The sequence below is a fragment of the Ahaetulla prasina genome, chromosome 3, assembly GCF_028640845.1.
Source record: "Ahaetulla prasina isolate Xishuangbanna chromosome 3, ASM2864084v1, whole genome shotgun sequence".
Taxonomy (NCBI): domain Eukaryota; kingdom Metazoa; phylum Chordata; class Lepidosauria; order Squamata; family Colubridae; genus Ahaetulla; species Ahaetulla prasina.
In genome coordinates, this window is record NC_080541.1 from 164885560 (window position 1) to 164908758 (window position 23199).

General features: G+C 35.7%; 1 protein-coding gene across 1 annotated transcript in view; it reads right to left on the reverse strand.

Annotated features, from left to right (window-relative positions):
* Positions 1–11670: 11670 nt before the first annotated feature.
* Positions 11671–23199, reverse strand: part of HOOK1 (hook microtubule tethering protein 1) — a 30861-nt gene continuing 19332 nt past the window's right edge. The window contains exons 14-22 of the mRNA XM_058174689.1: positions 23055–23115; positions 22243–22383; positions 20586–20679; positions 19337–19371; positions 18714–18796; positions 18154–18254; positions 17109–17210; positions 16558–16626; positions 11671–15314 (exon numbers count right to left, since the gene is read on the reverse strand). Of these exons, the coding sequence (XP_058030672.1) occupies positions 15144–15314; positions 16558–16626; positions 17109–17210; positions 18154–18254; positions 18714–18796; positions 19337–19371; positions 20586–20679; positions 22243–22383; positions 23055–23115 (857 nt within the window). The 3' untranslated portion in view covers positions 11671–15143. The remainder of the gene's footprint in view (positions 15315–16557; positions 16627–17108; positions 17211–18153; positions 18255–18713; positions 18797–19336; positions 19372–20585; positions 20680–22242; positions 22384–23054; positions 23116–23199) is intronic.

Consider the following 23199-nt stretch of genomic DNA (forward strand, 5'->3'; position numbering starts at 1 on the left):
TCAATATGTTTACAAATAGCAATTTTAAAAAGGAATTCCAATAGTGAAATTATCTGCTTTCTAAAATAGAGGAAAGAAGTTGGTTTCTCACGAGAATGTTCCCAAACTGGGGGGATGGGTTAGGCAGAGAGTATGAGAGAGTGACACCTTACTATAAATTTAAAGAGATATTTAAAATAATCAAATTAAAAATAAATTTAAATCAGTCCTATAATGCCTCTGGCTTAGGTCTGGCCAGGGACCATTTTGAGTTGATGCTGACTCCTCCAAGCTTCAGGAACTACAGGCTCTTTTTCAAATTAAAACATGTGTAACAATCTAATCCGTTCTATCAGCCATCAAACTGGGGGCAGGGATAGGGGTGACTTGCTGTAATACACATGCCTTCAATTAACAGCAATTGATCTTGCTACTATTTGATTTATACAGCTCTGATTACAATCCAAGGCTGAAAAGAATTTGGGCTTATAATACTGTTTTATTCCCTGAGATCCAAAATATAGCTCCTAGGAGCATCTCTACCAATAAAGTCCCTTTCAAGTTTGGTTTGGTGCAGTGGTTAAGGTGTTATCCTAAGAATGAGAAGTCCAACCTCAGCCACAGATGCTCAACTGAAGGACATCAAGTCATTCACTCTCTCCCAGTTCAACCTGTGTGGTTCAGATAAAATGGAAATTTTCATATAAATTGATCCTTATAAATCTTTTTGGGGGAGACAACTGGAATTTGGCCGATTAAAAATAATATAAAACGTAATGAAGTGATTAAAGAGGAAAATATAGAAATTATTAGAGATTGGATAAAAGTTATGGGAAATGAAAGGAGGAATAAAGAAATTATTGAAAAATTAGGGTTAAGTTGGTTTGAAAAAATACAGATAGAAAAATGGACAAAAAAACTAAAGGAAAATTATTCGATAAATAGATGTGAAACTGAATTTGAATATTTAGTATCTCGGATTATGAAAGATGAAATTGGGCTAAAGGGACTCGTTAGTAGGGTTTATAAGATTATAAATTCTGATGAAAACTTACAAAGAGTGATGAGGACAAATTGGGAAAAAGATCTTAATATTGAAATACCAGAGTCAGATTGGAATGTGAATTGGAATAGTAGAATTATGAGAACTTTATCTATAAGGATTAAAGAGCACAATTATAAAGTTGTTTGAAATGGTATTTGACTCCAGTAAGATTGTCACAAATGGATAAAAAATTAGTAAAAATGTTGGAGATGTGAGATGGAATTGGGGACTTATGAACATATGTGGTATAATTGTGATAAGGTTAAAAGTTTTGGCAACAATTGGAGAAAATGATATTTGAAATGATGGGGAAAGTAATAACATTGAGAGTGGAAACTATATTATTGTTGGTAATTAAGGAAATAGAATTAACAAAATATGAAAAAGAATTGATTAGAATTATGATTATAATAGGTAGAATTATAATAGCTAGATATTGGAAACTAGATGTGATTTTTAGAATAGAAGAGTGGAATTCTGAAATGTGGAAATTAGCTTTAAATGATAAAATGACATGTGATATTAAAATTAGAAGTGGTGTGTATAAAGAAGATATTTTCTGGAAGACTTGGAAACCATTTGTGGACTTTGCGCTTGGAACATTGGACGCTTCAGTACCTGTACCTCGAGAACGTGGATTTTGGCAATCATGAGGATATATCCGAAGACCCAAATCTTCCTTTTATGTATAGCACAAGGGTGTAATAATGTATTTTTTTTTTGTTTGTTTGTTGTAAAAAAAGTAATAAAAAAAAAAATTGATCCTGGCTCAAGTTGTTGGAGAAAAGATGGGGTATACTTTTATTTTTATTTTATTTATTTATTTTGTCACAACAATATATATAAGCATCACACAAAAAGATTATATAGTATATAGACATATATATGAGGTAATATAAGGAAGTATAGGCATATGTATATAAGAAGAAAAAACAAATAAACAATAGGACAGGAACGGTAGGATCTAACAAAAATATATTAAGGCCTCCATGTCTACTGTACAAGATTGCCCAATAATTTCGCTCTTGAAACTTCCTCTCAGACTTTGGATCAAAAGCTGTTGCAGACCCTGGTCAGGGAAGAAACAGAGCGAAGGCCACATATATTACTTCTGTGCCAAGAATATGGAGTATTCCCCTCCCCATTTCAAATATGTAGAACTCCTGCTGTTGATATAAGCCAAACATCTGCTCTGGCTGTTCAGAATTCCTCAGCAGCCGTCACACTCCTGTTCATCACCAGCATTAGGATTTAAAATAATTGCTGTGCCAAAAACACCCCTTCTAAAACATGCGAAAAGTCCAGTTGCGTTTCAGGCGCCTACTCAGGCCTGCAGATGTTAGCGTACCCACAAATCATCTGCCTCCCATTTTGCAATTCAAAGATGGCTCGAAAAATAAGATACGTTGTTCCTAGAAAGTTCCACATTCTGTTTTCTCTGTCAACCATCCCTTTTTAATGCCGATGATTCATTAGCAGCCTAATAGGCATCTCCAGCTACATGGTGTGCCCATGCCAGAAGGGCATATGTCCATGGCCATGTGCTTGAGACAGATAAGTACATAAACAGCATATTGGCACCAGACAGACATCTGTGCCTGGAAAAATGCATATGATATATACATGAATGACATTTTAGCTTTAATTAATCCATGGAGCTTTGAAAAGCAAGCTCATCTTTTCAGTAAATATCAGCAAGATGCTTTTTTTTTCTTTTCTTTTTTTCCCCACCCCCCAGCAATATGTCTTGCAATGTTTGAAAGACACATTCATAAATTTAGCCTGCAGCTTCACACAGATAGCTAAATGTGAAATATCTACAATTATGTCTCAGGTAGCAAACGTTGCACTGAATAAACTACAAAACAGATAATGGAGCTTCTATATAGAAAAGCTAATCTGCCAGCTCTCAGTGTCTATCCCAAAAGATGAACAGGTTCAAATTTACTCAGTTTTCGTTCCTTCAAACATCTCTGCAAACAGGGCAGAAAGCACAAGTCATGAACATTAGCAGTGCCTATACAGCTCCATAACTGTGTCTTCTGAGGAAAAAACAACAACATTTGACACAATTTCATGGTAATTTCCAGTAAACAATGCCACTATTATTAGACAGTGTTAATGTTGAAGATGAGAGATAATTTTGTGTAATGGTTAAGGCCGGGGTGAAATGTAAAATTTGTTACTACCGGTTCTGTGGGCGTGGCTTGGTGGGGGGAAGGTGTAATGTGACTGGGTGGGCGTGGCCAACTTTTTTTTTAACTTTTAAAAGTATTTTTTTGGCTGAAATGCTTTTAAAAGGCTCCTCTGACGATCCCAGCAGAGTTGCCTGATCGTCAGAGGCTTTTCTTTTAACAGCATTTTTTATTGCCTTTAAAAGAAAAAAAAAAGCCTCTGATGATCAGGCAACTCAGCTGGGATCGTCAGAGGAGCCTTTTAAAAGAATTTTTTCTACAACCTCTTCGGCTGAAGAGGTTTTAAAAGCCTCTGACGATCCCAGTTGAGCTGTGCGATCATCAGAGGCTTTTTTAAAAAAAACTTTTAAAACCATTTTTTTGGCTGAAGAAAAAATGCTTTTAGAAGTAAAAAACAAAAAACCCTGTGCATGTGCGGGGAGGATTTTTGCTACCGGTTCTCCGAACCACCTGCCGCCATTGCTACCGGATCAGGTGATCCCATCCAAACCAGGAGCATTTCACCCCTGGTTAAGGCACAGGATTAGGAGCACAGAAACTTGAGTTCTAATTTTTATTTTAAACACAGAAACCAGTGGAGTGACTTGGCCACTTGCTCCACTTTAGCTCTGGGAAGAACTCAATTGCAAATGCTGCCTTGAAAATTGCATGGATTTTTCCATGTAGTAGAATCTGACTTGAAGGCAAAAAAACCAAACCAAACCTGAGAAACAAACAAAAAGTCCTTGATTTATAACAGTTGTTTAATGACCATTCAATGTTACAACGGTACTGAAAAAAGTGACTTATGGCCATTTTCACACTTACAACCACTGCAGAATCTTCATGGCCACATGATCAAAATTTGGATGCTTGATAACTGATTCGTATTTATGACCATTGCTGTGTCCCAAGGTCATGTGATCACTTTTTGTGACCTCCTGACAAGCAAAGTCAATGGGGGAGGCAGATTCATTTAAACAGTTGTGTTACTAGCTTAACAGCCGCAGTGATTCACTTAACAACCATCTTGCTTTGCAATGGAAACATCAATTATGGCTGTACGTCGAGGATTAACGATAGAGGATAGGTGAAGATAGCGGTTTCCCTCTAATTAGCAACATTTGAAATTGCAGTGAACTAGAAGACAACAAGATACCAATCAGAATATACCAAATAATATACCAAAATTCAGAGGTACTTTCAGATGTTTAGCCCCTTCTTGGGGGTGGGGGGTGGTGGCTGTTGCTCTTAGCTTTGTTCTATGATTTTTTTCCTGCTGGAAACCAATTCCCAGTTTTGGAAAGAAGGCCCACATGGGCCTTTTATTTTCAGTGGATTGGTGGCCTAAATCAGAACCGAAGAACTGAGATCCATCAGTTATTGTTCAACAGATTCCCCAGTGATGGCATAACCGGTAACTGACTAGCTACTAGAATAACTTGCTAATCTTTTTTTGCCCAGTGTTTGCCAGTACTAGAATTTTGCAAAAGGAGGATGGGCAATTAAATAGGGAAATGAAGACGCGAGAATATTTATTATTTTCTTGTCAAAAATACCAATACTTGGTAAGTAAACCAAGACAATATAAAACTTTCCTTTTTATTAATATGTCTGTATTAATGACTGGAAGCAATCCTATTTCAGACACTTACTGAATCAGCCAGAGTATACATAGGTAGAATAGCTAATTTTAATATTATTTTTTGTATGCATATTGTCAGACTTTTTATATATTAATGCTTTCTTCAGTATTATTTTGCTTTTACAGTACCCTTGAGAAAGGAATTCATTTTCAAAACAAGCTGGGGTCCAATAAAATCATTTTTACTGGCACCCAGGATTCCTCCCTCCCTCTTTCCTTAGTGCCAGAATGAAAATTATCTGCAAATCTGGAGTTTGCTTAAAATTGTGTGATTGAGAGCCACACCGAAGCTTTTCTTGAATTATATACTCCCCATTTGCCATCAAATATACAGGAAAAGCCAGGAATGAATTATCTCAAGCTGTAACGAAGTCCATTCCATCCCATTGGAAGGAAAGTTGAATAAATTTTCTTGCCTTGACAAACTGAAGTTGATGCCTCTTATTTTAAAAGTTTACTATGCGAACAACATTTATAATCACATATTATGCAGATGTTTGCAATAACTCTTGAATAACTCTGGCTCTCCAATTAGACTTTTATGTAGCTGGAACGGATGGCATTTTAGCCCCAATCTGGCTGTTATACACATGAGAAGAATGCTGCCTACTCTCATCTCTCATGCCGACTTAGCTTAGAATGATCTCGATGTTCAAATATGACCTATGAATGCAAAAAACCAATCCTTCTAGACTCATACTGGGTAAGGCTATCAAAACCAGAACTGCCAGACTTCTGATAACCATTAAATGGCAGCAAAGAAAAGCCACTATACTGCCATCTGCTGGTCAGCTAGCTTTTTCAGTTCAGATTTGATAACCCTAACTTTAAACAATCAATGATTAAGCTGTCTCTTGTAAATCAACCTTGCAGCAGGGGTGAAATCCAGCAGGTTCTGGAGAACCAGTAGGAGAAATTTTGAGCAGTTCAGAGAACCGGTAGCGGAAATTTTGAGTAGTACAGAGAACCAGCAAATACCACCTCTGGCTGACCCCAGAGTGGGCTGGGAAAGGAGATTTTATTTTATTTTTATTTATTTATTTATTTATTTTGTCACAACAATATATGTAACTATCATACAGAAAGGTTATATAGTATATAAAGGTATAGAAGAAAAGAAAAACAATAGGACAGGAACGGTAGGCACATTTGTGCGCTTATGCACACCCCTTATGGTCCTCTTAGGAATGGGGTGAGGTCAATAGTAGAAAGTTTTTGGTTAAAGCTTTTAGGATTATGAGAAGAGACCACAGAGTCAGGTAAATTCCAAGCACTGATGATTCTGTTACAGAAGTCATATTTTCTGCAATCTAGATTGAAGCGGTTGACATTAAGTTTAAATCTATTGGTTGCTCTTGTATTATTGCAATTAAAGCTGAAGTAGTCTTTGACAGGAAGGACATTACAATAGATGATTCTATGAGTTAATTCTATGAGTAGTCGAATTTTGCAATATCCTTCCCCTGGAGTGGGGAGGGAATGGGGATTTTGCAGTATCCTTCCCCTGGAGTGGGGTGGGAATGGAGATTTTGCAGTATCCCTCCCCTGCCATGCCAACCAAGCCACGCCCACCAAGCCACACCATGCCCACCAAGCCACGCTAACAGAAATTGGATTTCACCACTGCCTTGCAGAATTGGCCTGAGCACTGTTGGATGTGTGGATCCCATGTAACCGGAGAGTCTTATGCTTCCCCTCCTCTATATATAGTTGGATGGAGACGTGATGTTTATCCCAGCCCTTTCTTTTGCTGCATGTCTTCTTGTCTACTTGAGAAGTTTCCTCTTCACTCAACAACGGATCATCTAAAGGCAGCAAAAGAATGAAAGTGTATTACTCCAAAACAGCCTGGCTGACTGGGTAATCCTGGGAATGAAAGTCCACACATCTTAAAGTTGCCAACTGGTTCGTATTTATGACCATTGCTTGAGAAATTGAGAAATATTGCTCTATAAATTACATGTCATTGCTAAGCAAGATGCTTTCCTTTTATGAATGATTCAATGCTAGGCATTTATATTCTGATTTCATACCTAGTATTTCTGTAAAGGTTCAGGACTCTGGACAACTGCTCTCTTTTTCTTTATCTGTTTGCTATCATGTAATAATAGAGCGTGCAGTCTAGATTTGATAGCACTGAATTCAAAGTGAGAAATCATTGGTTGGTTTGCGGCAATAAGAGCACAAGAAAAATATCTAAGCTGTTTATAAAATTGGGCACATTTTGCTTCATTCCAAATTTGCAAGAAATTAAGATTTTTTGTTTGTTTACTTAGCACATATGGATAAATACCTTGACTTTCTTTTGGTATGAAAACAGTCCTACTTTAGTTTAAATGTTTAGATTTAAAGAAAATATGACATTTAATTCTATTAAATCAAAATTTGTAACCACCTTTCCATTTTGTGTTCAAATGTACCTTATTTTTAGCACCTATCTATAATCATGTTTATTATTAATTTGGTACACGTAACAAATAACTACGGGAGAAATTCAGCCAGTTGTTTCCATGACAAAAGTGCCATAAATGCAGATTTAAACCACAAGAGGGCATTACTTCCACATTGTAAAGCAACATTTTATTCCACAATATGAGAATTGTTTACTGCAACCCAGGGTACACATTTCTCTGAAAGTAAGGTCCATTGACTGCAGTGAGATTTACAACTGTGTAAATATGCATAGAACTGCATCCTAAGTAGCATGATTTAATGGCTAATTGTTCTTTAATTTTCAGAAAGCTTAAAAAACTACTTCCTAAAGACTGTTGAATTAAGAACAATGTGCTAGGAGCTACAGATATATGCAAGAAAATAAGGATATTTAGAAACTACTTAAGATAATCAAATTCTGACAAAATATCAAGCAACATTGCTTGTCCCTATTTTTAGGAAAAAATACGGACAAGCAACCAGTTTATTGGAAAACTTAAACTCAAATCTCAAGAAAAACTTTGGAATAAGACCTGAATGGATATAAAAAGTGCAGTGGGGAAGTCCTTCTGCCCCATCTTCTTTTGACAAAGCATATTGCTTGCTAACAGATGTGACAAAGGCCCTGTAATTCACAAGAAATGAGTTCCCTCCATCAGCATATCCATGTCTAGCTTTTAAACCCTGGTTGGATGCATCCGGCTGCTGTTTTTCAGAATTAAACATGGGGATAAAAGATCTTTCACTTACATCCTGATTAACTACAGCTTCTTCTGCAATTAAAATCAGCTTTAGAACATTACAACTGCAGCAGTTGTAATTCTTGTCTCAAACTAGTTTCTGTTCCTAAATCTGGGGCATGATAAATAACAGAAATTGTTTTTGTGTTTGTTGTTTAGCAAAGGGTCTGTAAAAATTGGGAATAAAACTCTTAAAAGTATGTTGTTCGTTAATTCTGGAGATTAATGTCCCAGCTGCACTAAAGAACATTCATTTGGAAGCAACAATTGTTATAATAGATTGCCTAGATTGAAAAATTAAAAATTTATCCATTCGTATTTAAATCTGCATGCTGCTTTTCTATCCCTAGTTCCACAATTAGTTCTTAGCAAGGAACACTATATTAAGAAGCCCAAGTCATAAAACATAGAAAAGGTGGTAATAAAATAGCAGCTGTAGCCACTTTCTCCCATTAATAATAAAGAACAACAATATAAATCCCAACTACAAAACTTGAGCATTCCCAAATGCTTTGCTAATTTTCCTGTGCCAATATCCTGTGCCCAGGTATAGGCAACTATGATCCTTTTACGTCCTGTGGACTTCAACTCCCATGCTGCTTGAGGATTTCTTGGAGTTGAAGTCTATGGGTCATAAACAGGCCATAGTTGCCCACCCCTCCTGGGCAGTAACTATTTGACCATCCAAAGGTATCTTGAAACTGGTGAATTGTTCCCTGAAGCTGCAATATAGCACATCAGTGTTTGATGCGATTACACCAGGGGTATCAAACTCATGGCCCGCAGGCCGGATGCATCACATGCTGGCCATGTCCCCACTCAGTTTAGCAAAGGGGGAAAAAGTCCCAATACGTCACGTGAAACTGCAAGTTTGACACCTCTGGATTACACTAACCCTCGAGTTGCACAACTTACCTAATATATGGAACTTGGTCATTGCACTTTTGTCCCAGTGCACAATATTTTACTATGAGAAATTATCTCATAGATGGCTAAACTATTCATGCAGATGTACACCTTTTGTTAATAGAAAATGGATATTGTAAGATTCCATTGATGCGTCTTCATACTTGTCTTTTATATTTTGTTGTTTGAGGGAGGGTGAGGTATGTTCTTTGCTTTTTGATTCCACTGATGGTTTTGGGCCTCATACTACTTTTAAGGATTTCCCAGTTCAAAAGGGTGCTAACCTACGTTTTCAGTTTTGGCAATCACATTCAAAGGAAGCCTTGAGTCTGAAAAGTAGTTGAGGTCACAATACTGCTCTAGAATAATATAGTTTACAATTTTCTATTGTTTCATTCTGTAGTAAGAATTTCTCTAGTTTAGAAATTCCTTTTGGAATAGCATAGAAAATTTGAGTGCAGAGAACAAAACTGAGATTCATATATCTAGGCAGCAACTTTGAATGAACGTGTGAATTTTAGTTATACTTGGTCCTAATTGGGGTCTAGTTTTTATTTTATTTTCCTCTCTTCTGAGCTGAATTCAAACCATTGACATTCCAGGTCAAGATTTTATTTGCCATTACTGGCCTGCTGAAGCTTTTGAACGATCAGCTGAAGATCATCCTCCCGTATCTTCGGCCGTGCTCCTCCCACCGCTTCTGTAGCAGAATCCTGAACTTTACTTTTGAGTTTGTTGCTCCTTTTCTTTACGCTTAAGGGCTCCCCTCATCAGTCTTTGTTCTTGTGGTTGTTCCTCAGATGGTAACATCACTGGAATCACCTCAGCTTCCACACCCATTTGAGTCTCTTGAATTCTTTTTTCTATTATTTCTACTTCAAGTTTCAGCACGGTAGAAAGAAAATCTTTGGCCTTAAGCACTGTATCAATACGATATCTCCTTCCTTGATAATACACTGTCAAACCAACTGGAACCTCCCATCTAAATTGAATCTGGTATTTCTTAAGTTCTTGTGTAAAAAATGTAAAGTCCTTTCTATCCCTTAACATCTTGGGAGGAATCTCTTTCAAAACCTTCAGCTCCTGTTCTCCTATTTTCAAGTTTTTCTGAAAAGCAACTTGCAAAATTTGATTTCTCACTGTTCTTTTCAAAAAATAAACCACAATGTCTCTAGGAAGTTTCTTCTGCCTAGCAATCCAGGAATTAACTCTATAAATTTTGTCAATTTGATAAGCAACCTCTTGTGGATCAAGTTCAATAAGTTCAGCCAGAGCTTCTGATAAATTTTTTTTTAAATCTTCCCCTTTCTCCTCATTCAAGCCCCTAATTCTCAGAGCTCCTTCCATCATTCTATACTGCATCACCACCACTTGATCTTCATTTTTGTCCAATTTGATTTGCATTCCCCCCATTCTATTTTCTATTTGCTGATTTGACTGAGCAATTTCTTGCACCTCCTCCTCCACCACCAGTCTTTTTGCCAAACCTTGAAAAGCCATCAAAATATCTTCTCTTATTTTTTTATTATTCTCTTTTATTTCTTCTCTTATTTTCTCATTATTATCCATAATCTCCTTAAACCTTTCTTCAAACACTTTCCCTTGCTCTTTAATCAAATCTTCTAAAGCTGGTTCAGAACCCCTTCTACCCCCAGTCTTAGGTGGTTTAGTAGCCATTTCAGTTTTTAAAATTCACAAAATATAAGTCTAGAAACTTCTCTTTTCCCCTTTAAGTATAGGAGAGCTCACTTCACTTCATTAGAATCCACACATAACATTTCTTATCTTCTTAGTTACACAGGCTGTTTAAAATTCCATTCTTTACTTTCACTCCCTTTCAGGCGCCATCTTAAAGAGTCAGTTGAAACAAAGAAAAAAAAGTTTCTCTTTTTAAAAGGGTAGAAGTCAGGAAATCAAAAATACTTGCAATCCAATAGTTGTTCACTCGTGCTCATTCCGTCTGCTTATAGAAATCCATAAAGATAAGACAATTAGCAGAGATGGACACTTTCTTCTTTTCCTGCTTTTGCAGGAGCGCACTGAAGTCGGAGCTTATGGCAGGATGATTTATGGGACTCGACCCTCAGGGCTCTGTTTAATAAAAAACAAAGCCCCTGGGGAGATCTACCACCACACCCCCGCAGCTCTTATCTTTTCCCTTTCATCCAGGGAAAGAGATTAAAGCCGGCTTTTCCTGGCTTTTACGATGTTCAGTACGGAGCCCCTTAATTAGGAACTCAGTGAAGAAGGTGGCGCCACTGGAAGTCGGTTTTTATTTTATTTTCCGATATGTCTCTTTATATTTAACCACATGGGAGGTATAGGGCTAGGACTATCTTTTTAATTTGGTAGGGAGAAAGATGATTATATTTTTAGATGATCTTAGTACCAGGAGATTTTCTCCTTGATGCGACAGGACGGCTCAGTAGCTTCAATGACCCTAAGCAGGATGCTTTGTGACTTTTATCCATTCAGACAATAAGAAAAAGTCCAATTCAATTACATTCAACTGATCCAAACTTTTACCTCATAAATCAATTGCATTTTAGAAAATGAATTAAAAGAATTTGAGGAATTTATATTTATTAGCATTGTTCTTCTTTTTTGTCATCATCTTCTCTCCTCTTCCTCCTGATTTTGAGAACTTATTAAATTTGTGGTAAACTTATGCTACAGTTGTTAGGACTATGCACTTAGTTTGACAACACACATTTGATTACAAGTACAATATAAAATAATAAAAGACCATAATATTGTCAATTTTAATGTGAATATAAAATCTTAAAGAATAAAACCATGTTTACAAAGTAGTGCAAATTATTTTTATACTATTTCTGTACAGTTCATTTTCTTTGCACAGACACAAGCATGTATCATACGCATTAGAACCTGGTAAGTCTAACTAAAAATATCTCAGACTTACTACTTAAAAGAAAAAACTTTAGTGCTTAAAAGTATGTCATCCCAAGCAAATACTTACTGGATAAAAACATATTTCCCTCTTAATAAAAAACATTAGCCTTTAAGTTAAGCTTTTCATTGATTCTAAGAACTGCTTTAGTCAAATGAGATAGAAGTTTAAAAGCAAATTTCTGTTTAAAAATGTAATCTCTTTATATAAGTAAAATAACCCATTGTGTATATGCAACCAGAATGTCAATGCATAATTTATACCAGCATGTATTTTGGAATCTAATGAAAATATTCACATAATCAATACAGGGAACACATAGCTAAGTACCACTGCAGTTAAATATTCTATATTATGGGAAATAGTACTAGTTACATAAAATCAAATAATTCACTAATTTAAAAAAGAGTGAATTTGTATAATCGATTTAAAAATATTCCAATTGTTTTCATTTTTGCTTTGCTAACTAAGAAAGAGGTATAAAATTTTGGATTCAATTGCTTTGATCAGTTATTTAAATTAGATTATTCAAAGGAGGTAGTTTATATTTTGAAATAAGTGCTGTACCAAAAAGGCAACTCCAAATCCAGTTGCCAAGAGTTATTCCAAAGCACTGTTCCCAGACTTATATTTTATCATCCCCAATATTCAGAAGAATAAACTGTAATATCCTAAAACTTATTTGTTATTGTTGAGTGTGGAGAAAAACACATATGTATATTGAAGTGTGAGGCACCCACATTCTGCTAGGCTGCACAATCCAGTCCAGGATAGGTACAGTTTACAGTCTACATGCATATTTAATTATTTTTAGCAATAATTTCACTAATATCACAGTTGAAAAATATCACATTTTATGTCAATTCTTATAAAATGAAGCAATTAGGAAGACAGAGCTACAAAATCACAGACATTTGATAATATTAAACTAGTTTAGGATTATAAGCTAAACATGACTGAGAGTATTGCTACCATTAAAACTGAGAACTGGTTAACTATTTTTTCCATCCATAAATAATTGAATTTATCTTGAGGAATTATATTCTAGATCTATTGCAGATGAAGAGGTGAGACATTATATCAAAAATAAAATATGTTTAGGGGCAGCAATAATTATATTTACTGAGCTATCTAATTTGGACTTTTTCCTGCTAATAAACTCAAGTTACATGGATTTTTAAAAAATAAAAAATTAGTTTGCTTCTATAAAACTATGCTTTTGAATCAAGTTACAGTAAAGATGTAATTCTGAACTACTAAAAAGCTATGTTTTTCCTGGTTCTTTAATACAAAGATTTGCAAACTGAAATAGTTAAGCAGCAGAACTATACTGGTCAAAACATAACTATCAGACCAATATCTAGCTCAACTGGTTAATGCAAACCGCTTTTGATGATAGTCAGTCATAAATATTTTAAGTTTCTTGCCTCCACTAAGATGAACTTCAAGTTTTTAATGTTTCTCTACATTCTTGAAATTAGGTACAACTCTATTTACCAACAGTAGTCATGTTTTGTCTCCCCAATATACATTATTGTGACTGGAATTTATTCAAGCAAGATCATGGTCTTGTGCATGTAGGCTAATACAAGGAATGAAACAGCCTCTGAGAACTATCAAATCCCAAAGAAGAAAATGGAATGCAGCCAAAGAACAAAACCCAAGAGACAATCAACAAATATATAAAACGCTGAGAACTATAAACTGGGGGGGAAATGAAATTCTTTGACAATACATATAATTGTAATTGCATATTACTTGTTTGAAAATAAATGCCACTGAATTCATCAAGATTTATTCCTGAGTCATTATACCTGTTGCAATGCTATCAATTTTATTCTGTTTAAAATGAAACAAAAATGTTCCAAATGACCATTCATTCAGTGACCACTAGAATTTGCAACAGTGTTAAATGAGTGGCAGTTACGAGTCTTTGAAGTTCTAGTAATTGCAGTGCCCTTGTGGTCACATGATCACAATCTGGGAGCTCGGCAACTGGCTTGGATCTCTTATTGCAGCATCCTGCAGTCATATAATCACGATACGCAATCTTGCCTACCAGCTTCTTATAAGCAAAATCAATGGAAAAGCCAGTGTGGAAACCACCATCATAAAGTGGCACAGTCATATGACATTGCACTTTATGATATCACTTAAAAACAAAAATTCCAGTCCTATTTACTCTCATTGAGGACCACCTGCAGTCAGGCTTGTGGTACTGTATCTATACAAAACCATTTGATACTGAAGTTATTTGCTCAAGCCAGTTTTAAAATGCAAAAATAGTAAAACTATCACTACAATATCAATTATAAATTCGGTGTCCCACAATACAAAAAAAAAAACATTAAAAAATCCCAGCTTATAGGCTTCATTTTACTTGAGTTCAAGTATGAGTTCAAGATTGTATTGCATTATAGTTCAATTTCAAATAGAATAATTTCAACCTCTTCCATTGTGTTTAATTTGATATGTGCATTTCCTTTAAATGGAAAATTTAAAGTTTTTGAAAGCAAACGTACATTTTATCCCTTCAGTAAACACTCGTGTGTTTGAAGTTTCTCCTCTTATCTTGATCAATATTTGTGTCATGGTTTTTAAAAACTAACCTCCAAAACAAACTCAACTATTAAGAAAAAAACATCTTTACATAATAAAATAATGGTGAAGTTATTCTAAATCTAATTACTTTTTGCTGAATGGAAGAAGGGCTTAGGAAGAATTCAATAGGATAACAGCTTTACTGATTAAATCAATTATTTCACTCTAATTTTGGGAATATGGGAGGAACTGCTTGCCATAAACCTTGAAGAATATTCATGAATTTTCCAATTTTAGTATTATTGAAATAATAAACTAATATTAAATAAAAAGAACTGTGTACACCCATTACTAATGAAAACCATTCTTACTGAAGAATAAACCAATTTTAAAGAAAAAAGAACTGTGTAGACATCTCACTAAATGAAAAATATTCTTATTAAAACCAGTGATTAACCTGGAGTAAGAACTTTTAAGTAGAACTTTAAATACGATGACAGTTTACACATCTTTATATATAATACAATATAGAATGGCAACAAATATAATTCCTTTAAGAACTGTGATTTTAAACATATCCCCAACCTTTTTAGAATCCCAAAGGAAACATTAAATGTTTATCATCTGGCTAAATCAGATTTAGCAGCATATAGATCCCATTTGTAAAACAGCTGATGTCCTGCATCATAGTTTATTCTTTGTCTGACATTTTAAAACAGGAATAATAAAATAAATTAAGGACACTTTAGGGTAGACTATCTTCTATGACTTAATCTGACGATGTAGGTGGTGCTTTAACAGAGAGATTCCTTCGGGTGTTCGTCAGTCGCCGTTGTTGAGCAAGGAAAGACTGTGCAGGTGGGTACGAATGACCATCCCTGTAGACGGTATTTCCACTGAGAAGTCTGGATTCCATTCCTAGTTTATGAAATGCTAAACTCTGTAAGGAAAGAGAATAAACTACTTAAATCCATCATGCTCTTCATTCAATCTCAAACGAAGCTAATACCTATGATGGCTGACTTCTACTGTATTGCTAAATTATTCATGCATACATTATTTTCTTTTTTCCTGGCTTACTGAAGAGAGATATTTAATATCTGGCATAGTAAACAGGCATTAAACATGCACAGATGATATGCTATACAATTGATTCACAAATTATGCATGTTAATCCTGGAATGATTTCCAGAAACAGCTCAGTATCACATTTGGAATATGGCTACTGAATGAACTATATGCCAAATATAGATTCTAGCACTGCAGTAATGGACAGTCTATAAAACTCACAAGTTGTGCATCCAGCCCATTTCAGATCACACCACCACTTTGGCAACAAAATAGGTAGCACATTCTTTGATGTTATTTCACCCTCACCCACCCGCCTTGCAGGAGACTTAGAGGCCTAAAGGCCATTAAGTTGAATGCTCAGTATCTGCTATGGGAGAACAAACAATACTGAGGTCGAGAATAGCTGAGAAGATGAACAATATTAAAAATCAAGTAAAATGTTAAGTAGGAATTAAGACTTTTACTTAGGATGAAGAATTCAAAGGCAATTATGCTATTGTGTCACTCAAAAACTAGGACCTACCAGAGAAATCCATGACTAATTCTATATAGAAGGAATCTCAAAACTTGGCAAGTTTAAGACTTGTGGACTTCAACTCCCAGAATTCCCAGCATGGCTCATTGGGGAATTCTGGGAATTGTAGACCACAAGTCTTAAAGCTGCCAAGTTTGGAGACTCCTGTTGTAGAGTAAACATAGAACCAAATAAAATAACATGATCTAGTAGGGATCTAGTAGTTTATTTTTCTGCAAAGAAAAATAAACTGCAAGTAGTCACAAGAATCCCAGAGAAAAACCATCATTTCAATAAATTTTAATCATATCAGATCTGGCTATTTAATTCTGAAAATATTAAGAATAAAATCCAGTGCTTCACATGGACAGAATTGTGCTTGAATACTTAGATGTTCCCCCACCTCCACCCTTTGGCTTCCAGTAACTTCTTACAATCTGCTGCACAAGGTTAGGAAGTCATATTTGGGGGCGCATGAGGATTTCAGGATGTGGATTGCAAAATCTGTCACAGGAAGCTGCCTCCATCAGTAGAATATATTTGGATTTCACCCATGTTTACTAAAATCTTTCCCATGTGCACAAATACAGTAACTCACCTGGTTATACCATGCAGATACAATTAACTTTTCTTCATGCTCCTGAATCCTGGCTGATTTACACTGACTCTAAAATGAATTTATAAAAAGTACAATGTAAATAGAAGAAATTATATGACATTCAAAGCAACAAAATGATTACTATATGCATAATTTTGTAAAGCAACACATAAGCCTCAAAAAGAAAAAGATGAAAGTTTTACTGTTTTATATTATTTTCAGCAATAAACCCAGATTTTAATCACATTTCTTCTGGCCTAATTTTAACAATTTCTTACGGCAGTTCTTAATTCTTTATCAGTGTGTCTCAACCTGGGCAATTTTAAAAGGGGTGGACTTCAACTCCCACAATTCCCCAGCCAACAATGAAGGAAAACATATTAAAATTGCTTTTATTTTTACTGCTTAGTTTTCTATTTTGCTCTATTGTCGTAAATTCCCGTAAGTGTTCACATGTCCAGAAAGTAAGTATGCATTTAATAAATATATAAAAACACAACTGCCTGATGGTAAGTTAGGCGGCATATAAATTGAATAAATAAATAAAATACCTCAAGTGTTTCAATTCTTTTGTCTTTCTCTGCCAACAGTTTTCTTAGCGACATTATTTCAGCAGATGCCGGTTTTAATTTGGGATCTAAAGTTTTTATGACCTGCAGAAAAAAAGTCCATACATTATGTTTACAGTGATTCTTATCTAGTTACAAAATCAACTCAGAAATAACATATACAACAATTACATCGATCAACTCGCCTAAAATTTGCCATTCTAACTGAACAAGCCATTTTTATTAAAAACGATTGAAACAATTTTGTACTGCAACTTCTATTCTTTCTTCCAGAATGTTTTTTCAACCTCAGTCTATCCTATAGCTCCAGTATATTGACTCTATTTCCTTTAATTTATATCAACAAATTTGCTTTTACGGGTTCAGTCTAGCTGAGAAAAAGCTTTCTGATGCCTATTGTATGTGATGTTTATAACATAGTTTGAAGGAATTAAACACTTCTTATTAATCCTTCATCTAAATAGAACGGATATAGTGCATATATGCTTTCAATATAGCTATCAGTGATTGAAGTAAAAATCCAGAGTACCATAGATTTTATTCTAGTTCCTTTTTCCAGGATGAGATAAACCTTTCCTCAAAAAGCAGAGTAATGTTGGGGATTTGAGTGTGTTTCTTTATTTGTTTAATTATTTTAGTTCACAAGGAACAATTGAAAGCCATTTTGTTGTAAGCATCAGGCTTGAAATCAGTAGTGCAAGTTCTAGTCTCGCCTTGGGCAAGAAGCCAGCCGGGTGACTTTGATTCAGATACTTTTTCTCAGCCCTAGGAAGCAATGGCAAATCATTATTGAAAAATCTTGCCAAGAAAACTTCAAGGATTTGTTCAGGCAGTCTCCAAGAATCATACACAATTGAATGGAAGAAAAAAGATTAATTAGATACAGCCACATAGTTAACTAAATTAGGAAACTTAAGAATGGAATAGAGAACTAATGTAGCTTTCAAAGAGTAGAAGTGGGATTGGAACAATTTTCCAGTTCAAGGGTTCTTAAATAATTCATTGGTTTATAGAAAATAATACTCACAACTCTTGCTTTTTCTAAATACATCTTATATCTCTCTTCCATTGATTTCATATCTTCATCTTTCTTATGCAAAGCAGCTTCTAATTCTTCAATTTTTTGTGCTATTTTTTAGAAAACCCAATGTAATAATTAGTAGAGATAAATATTCAGATCTGGAACAACCAATAACCTGTGAATACTGTTAGCTCTGAAAACCTACATGATCAATAATTAGTTGTAATCCATTAAGGCTACATATTGTGATCCCATTAATGCCAATAAAATTTGGATTTTAATAAAACATCTGAAAGATCACAAGGTCCTCATTTTGCCTTATAATCAGCTACACTGTAGTATTCAGAAATACAGCTCAAAGATCATACATACTGCTTTTAATAAAATATGACTTTTGAGAACGAAGAAAAAAGGGATATATCCTTCAATTTATATACTTGCAGTATATATACTGGGTAGTAAAAGACATCAAACAGAGAAAGTTTAATGTCCTCCAAACTTTATATATCCAATAGGAATAAAGTATACCTGTAGGAAAAAGTGAAAGGAGCAATAGAACACTTTACCATTTTGATTTAAATCTGGCTGAAGGTCTGCAAGAAGAGCTTCCTTCTTCTGCAGTTCATCATGGACTTCATTTAATTTCTCCCTAAAAGCATATGGCATTTTTTAATTAAAAGGCAACAAAACTGACTTATTTTATTTTATATAAAAAAAATGCATGTTACCTTCTCACTTTACAATTATAAGAAACACTAAAACACAGCATCCCATCACAAAACCAGTGCAACACTATTAAAAAAACAAATTAAGGTCATAACACAGGTGAGAAGCACATAATTATCCTAACAGCTATGAATTCCTGAACAAACCCAGACTCTCCCTCAAGGTTTGGAGGATAAATGCCTAAGGGGAATCCATCACTATTTAGTTATAAGATCAATATGTCTGGGAAGGCAGCAGAGAGGACCATACAACAGCAAAACAAAACAACAACAACAACAAAAACCCCACTTGTCCATGGTCCCCAACTTTACATACAGATTTTACTACTTAATAAAAGCATCATTTTCTTCCAATTTCACAATGGTGTAACAAACCAAGAAAAAGGTTAGTTAAATAAGTCATAAAAAGTATTGTTTTCATGTCTGCTCACATGCATACAAAGAAATATAAATGTGTCACTTACATATGAGCTGCTATCTTCTGCTTCAATTGACTGGACTGCAAATAATAAATAAAAGTGACTAGAAAATTATTAGATCATATGAACAATCACACACACACACAGGTAATTATGATCAATCCCACTGCAGAGCAACATTAAAAACTACTGAGTCCTACTTCATTACATAACTGGAACAGACCATATTTCAGGATCTTTATTCAATGAAAGAAAAAAACAAGGAAAATTATATTCAGTCTATGTTTTTCCCATATCCTCATTGCCCTGTGATTTTTAGGAATGTCCATGCATTGGTTCCTTTTTGGAAATCTTTGCTTAATGAACTCATTGCTCTCAACATTAAAATATGTCATGTATTTGTGTTTGTGTTTAAGTAAAATGCATGCTTTAATTGCAATTTATACAAAAGCCAGAATATTTACTTTGAATTTAAGATAGTCCACATCCAAAGAACGATTAAAGACTTACATAAAGTTATACATACAAAAATCTTGCACAAGCTTTTCTACTTGTTAATCAAAGTTGTCAATTCCCATTGAAACCAAGCCTGAATATTCCTTTCTTCAGAAAAATGAATTCACTGTGCATATTTGGATACATATATTCATATATGCATTTTTATCCTAGATCTGGCCAGAGGCCAAATTCCAAAAGGACAACTCAGGTTTAAAATTTAATCAGCCTTAATATGAATCACTATTGGTCAGAATTATTTCTCTGTAGAATAAAGTATCCCATTAACAAAGTTAACTGATTCTTGTATGCATAGACACAAATAGTTTTCTAACTGGAATAAATGATGCATGTGCATGTGCACGTCACACAGAGAAAAGCCTCATATAGCAAACATCTGCACATTCTTATTCTGTAATAACTAAAGTTATTACAGAGTACTTGGAACTTTAATGTTTCATTATGAAATACAGGTGGTCCTCCACTTACGATGAAAATTGTGGCTGTAGCGTGCAATGTCACATGACTGCATCATTATCAACGGCAATTCTACCAGTCACGATTGCTATGGTTAAGCAAGGACTACAGAGGTCATGAAAACAGAGCCTTTTGGAATTCCAACTTCCTGCTGACTTCTCCACTGACTTCTTGTAGGAAGCCAGTAGGGAATATCATAAATCACTTGACTACAAGGACCTGCTGTAAATACCATCTTTTCAGTACTGTCATAATTTTGAACAGTCACTGAACAAATGGACGCAATCCAAGAACTACCTGTATATTCCCATGTCATACCTACCCTTTCTCTTTCTGACTTGGACTCTTGCTCCTGCAAGGACTTCTGAAGGTCTTCAATCTGCTGCTGCAGCTCCCCAAAATGCTCCTTGCTCAGTCTATCATGAACATTAAACGTAAGAATATTAATAGAGTTCAAGTCCGTAAGAATGAAATTGTTATTCTTGCAAGATTTACACCCATACTGTTGTGTCTTGCCCGCTCTCACCGCAGCCGGGGTCTGCTTATCTGCTTCCGAACGCTGAAGAATGTCCTCCCGGCCCCAGCCCTGGCTCCATGCCCAGACAGGCTGAGGAGGGGGCATCTCCCGGCCCCAGCCCTGGCTCCATGCCCAAGCAGGCTGCAGAGGAGGGAGCACCCCCCGGCCCCAGCCCTGGCTCCATGCCCAGGCAAACAGAGCAGCTAGACCCCTCCCGCTCCTCCACAGCATGTGAGCCTGAGGAAAGTTTATTTCCAACAGCTGCTGATTGGAGTGACCCTCGCATCAGAAGACTGGATAGGCGCAGGCAACAGAAGGAAGGGAGGGGCAGGCCTTAATGAGTGCTGAGTCATGGAGCCACACCCCATGGCCTATATAAAGGATCTGCTTTCTGGCAGTCTCTGAGTCAGGCAAAGTCGAACTTATCTTGCTGAAGTCACTTTCTGGTCTCCTGCCTGCTCTGAGGACTTTGCTAGGACTTTGGGCAGAGCTGCAGAGGCAAGCCTGATTCGGATTTCCCTGACCCGGCCGTCAGCGGAGGAGTGGGACACGACACATACTCTAGCTGGCAGCAAGAACATCCTAGGCTGCCTCTATATTGAGGTACTTATCCTTGCTAAACAAATTAAGAGATAATCCTCAGGTTACTACCAGTATAATAAATATAATTGGAGATTGCTGTTGCTAAGTAATACAGTCATAAAATGCAATATCTTCTGACTGCATTGCTTTGTGACATTCCCAGTTGCTGTTATAACTGTAAGATGCATGCGTCACCTTTAAGCAGAAAGCGGCAGGAATCCCAGGTAAGGACCAAAGGGATGTCTTGGGGGAGGAAGGATGAGGGCTGGTGTATGCTGCACATTAATTGCGGGAGGCCAGAGGGGGGTTTTGAGGCCTGGTGTAGACCACATCCAAGCATAAGAAGCTGCAGGGTGGATGCTATGGCACAAGTGTAGAAAGCTAAGGGGACAGATGGTGCAGTGTGATGCAAGCACAGGAAGACCAGAAGGAATTATCAAAACAACATACAACCTTATCTGCTGGCTTTCCCATTGACTTTAACTTGTTGGAAGCCAGCAAGGAAAGTCTCAAATAACAACTATGTAACCATAGGACACATGGAACTGAGAGGAAACCAGAGGGAAGTGCAGCTGAGAGTAGAGTTCCACTCAACAAAACTGTCCGGCCCTACGTTTTAAGCAGCTCTCTTCCCCAGTGAATCACAATCTACTTCATTTTGACAGGGTTCCCTCTTTAGCATTTATAAGCAACTCTAGGAGTAGACTGAGTAGGAAAGTCCACTTTCAATCCAGTTGCACCCGTCAGTGTGGAACCAATCAGTCTTTCATGTGCTTTCTATCATTCTTCACTATTTTTCATTCCCCATTCTGTGTCTCTCACACGTTTTTCGTATTTATAAAAAATAGCTTTAAATAAATGTTATGTGAAGGAGAATCACCTGTTTTCAGTTTCTAATTCATTTATCATCCGATTTTTTTGTTCCAGTTTCTCTTGAAGTCCTGCAATTTGTTCATTTTCTGATCCTTCTTGTTGCAAATGAAGCATCTTGTTTTCATGCTGAAGCCGGATGAACATGTCTCTGAGATTTAAAATAAAATTTGAAAGCAGACATGTTTTCCAAAATACTACATTTTCCTCCCCAACATTATAAAACAGGGCTTACTGTATATTACAATATAACTGGCAATCTATGTGATATTATACACTAAAGCCTGTTTGCAGTCCCAGTCATGTGTTAATTTCATTTCAGCAGAAAGTCCCAATAAAACAAGAAAAAATAGCAGATAGTACATAGATTATAGATCTCTTCCTCAAAAGCAGCCTCTAACCCCATTGGCTGAAATAGTTATGGTAAGGAAATGGACTCAGGCTTAATTCTTCCAGAAAATAATAAATTCCTAGTATCAACTTATTCCTTTGCTGATACACATCTGATCCTCTGGATGGGCTCTTACCAGGAAATAACACTATAAAGCTATATAATGAAAGCTGTAAAAATCCAGTCTCATTTGTAACCAGAGATACAGAATCACGTTTATCGCTGTATTTCTTATATATTGATTATTTTCTTTTTAATTGAGAGTATAGATTTTTTCTAAATTGATTCAAATTAGAAATCCCCCTTTCCAATATTTAGGGTTTTATCTTTATAAGAATATAGGATTTCTATATTGTCTGATATTCTATATTACATACATCACATTACAAATAAGATTCACACTTCATTTTACATGTGTTTACTTCTCTTACCTAAATTCCACAGGCAGAATTTCAGCAGCAAGATTTTCATGGCTTTTCATTGTAGATGCACCTGATAGCATAAAACAAAATCATTTTCAGTTCATATTTTTTCCCTACTGTACTTTCCACTTTCTATGGAGTTTAAGCAAAACTG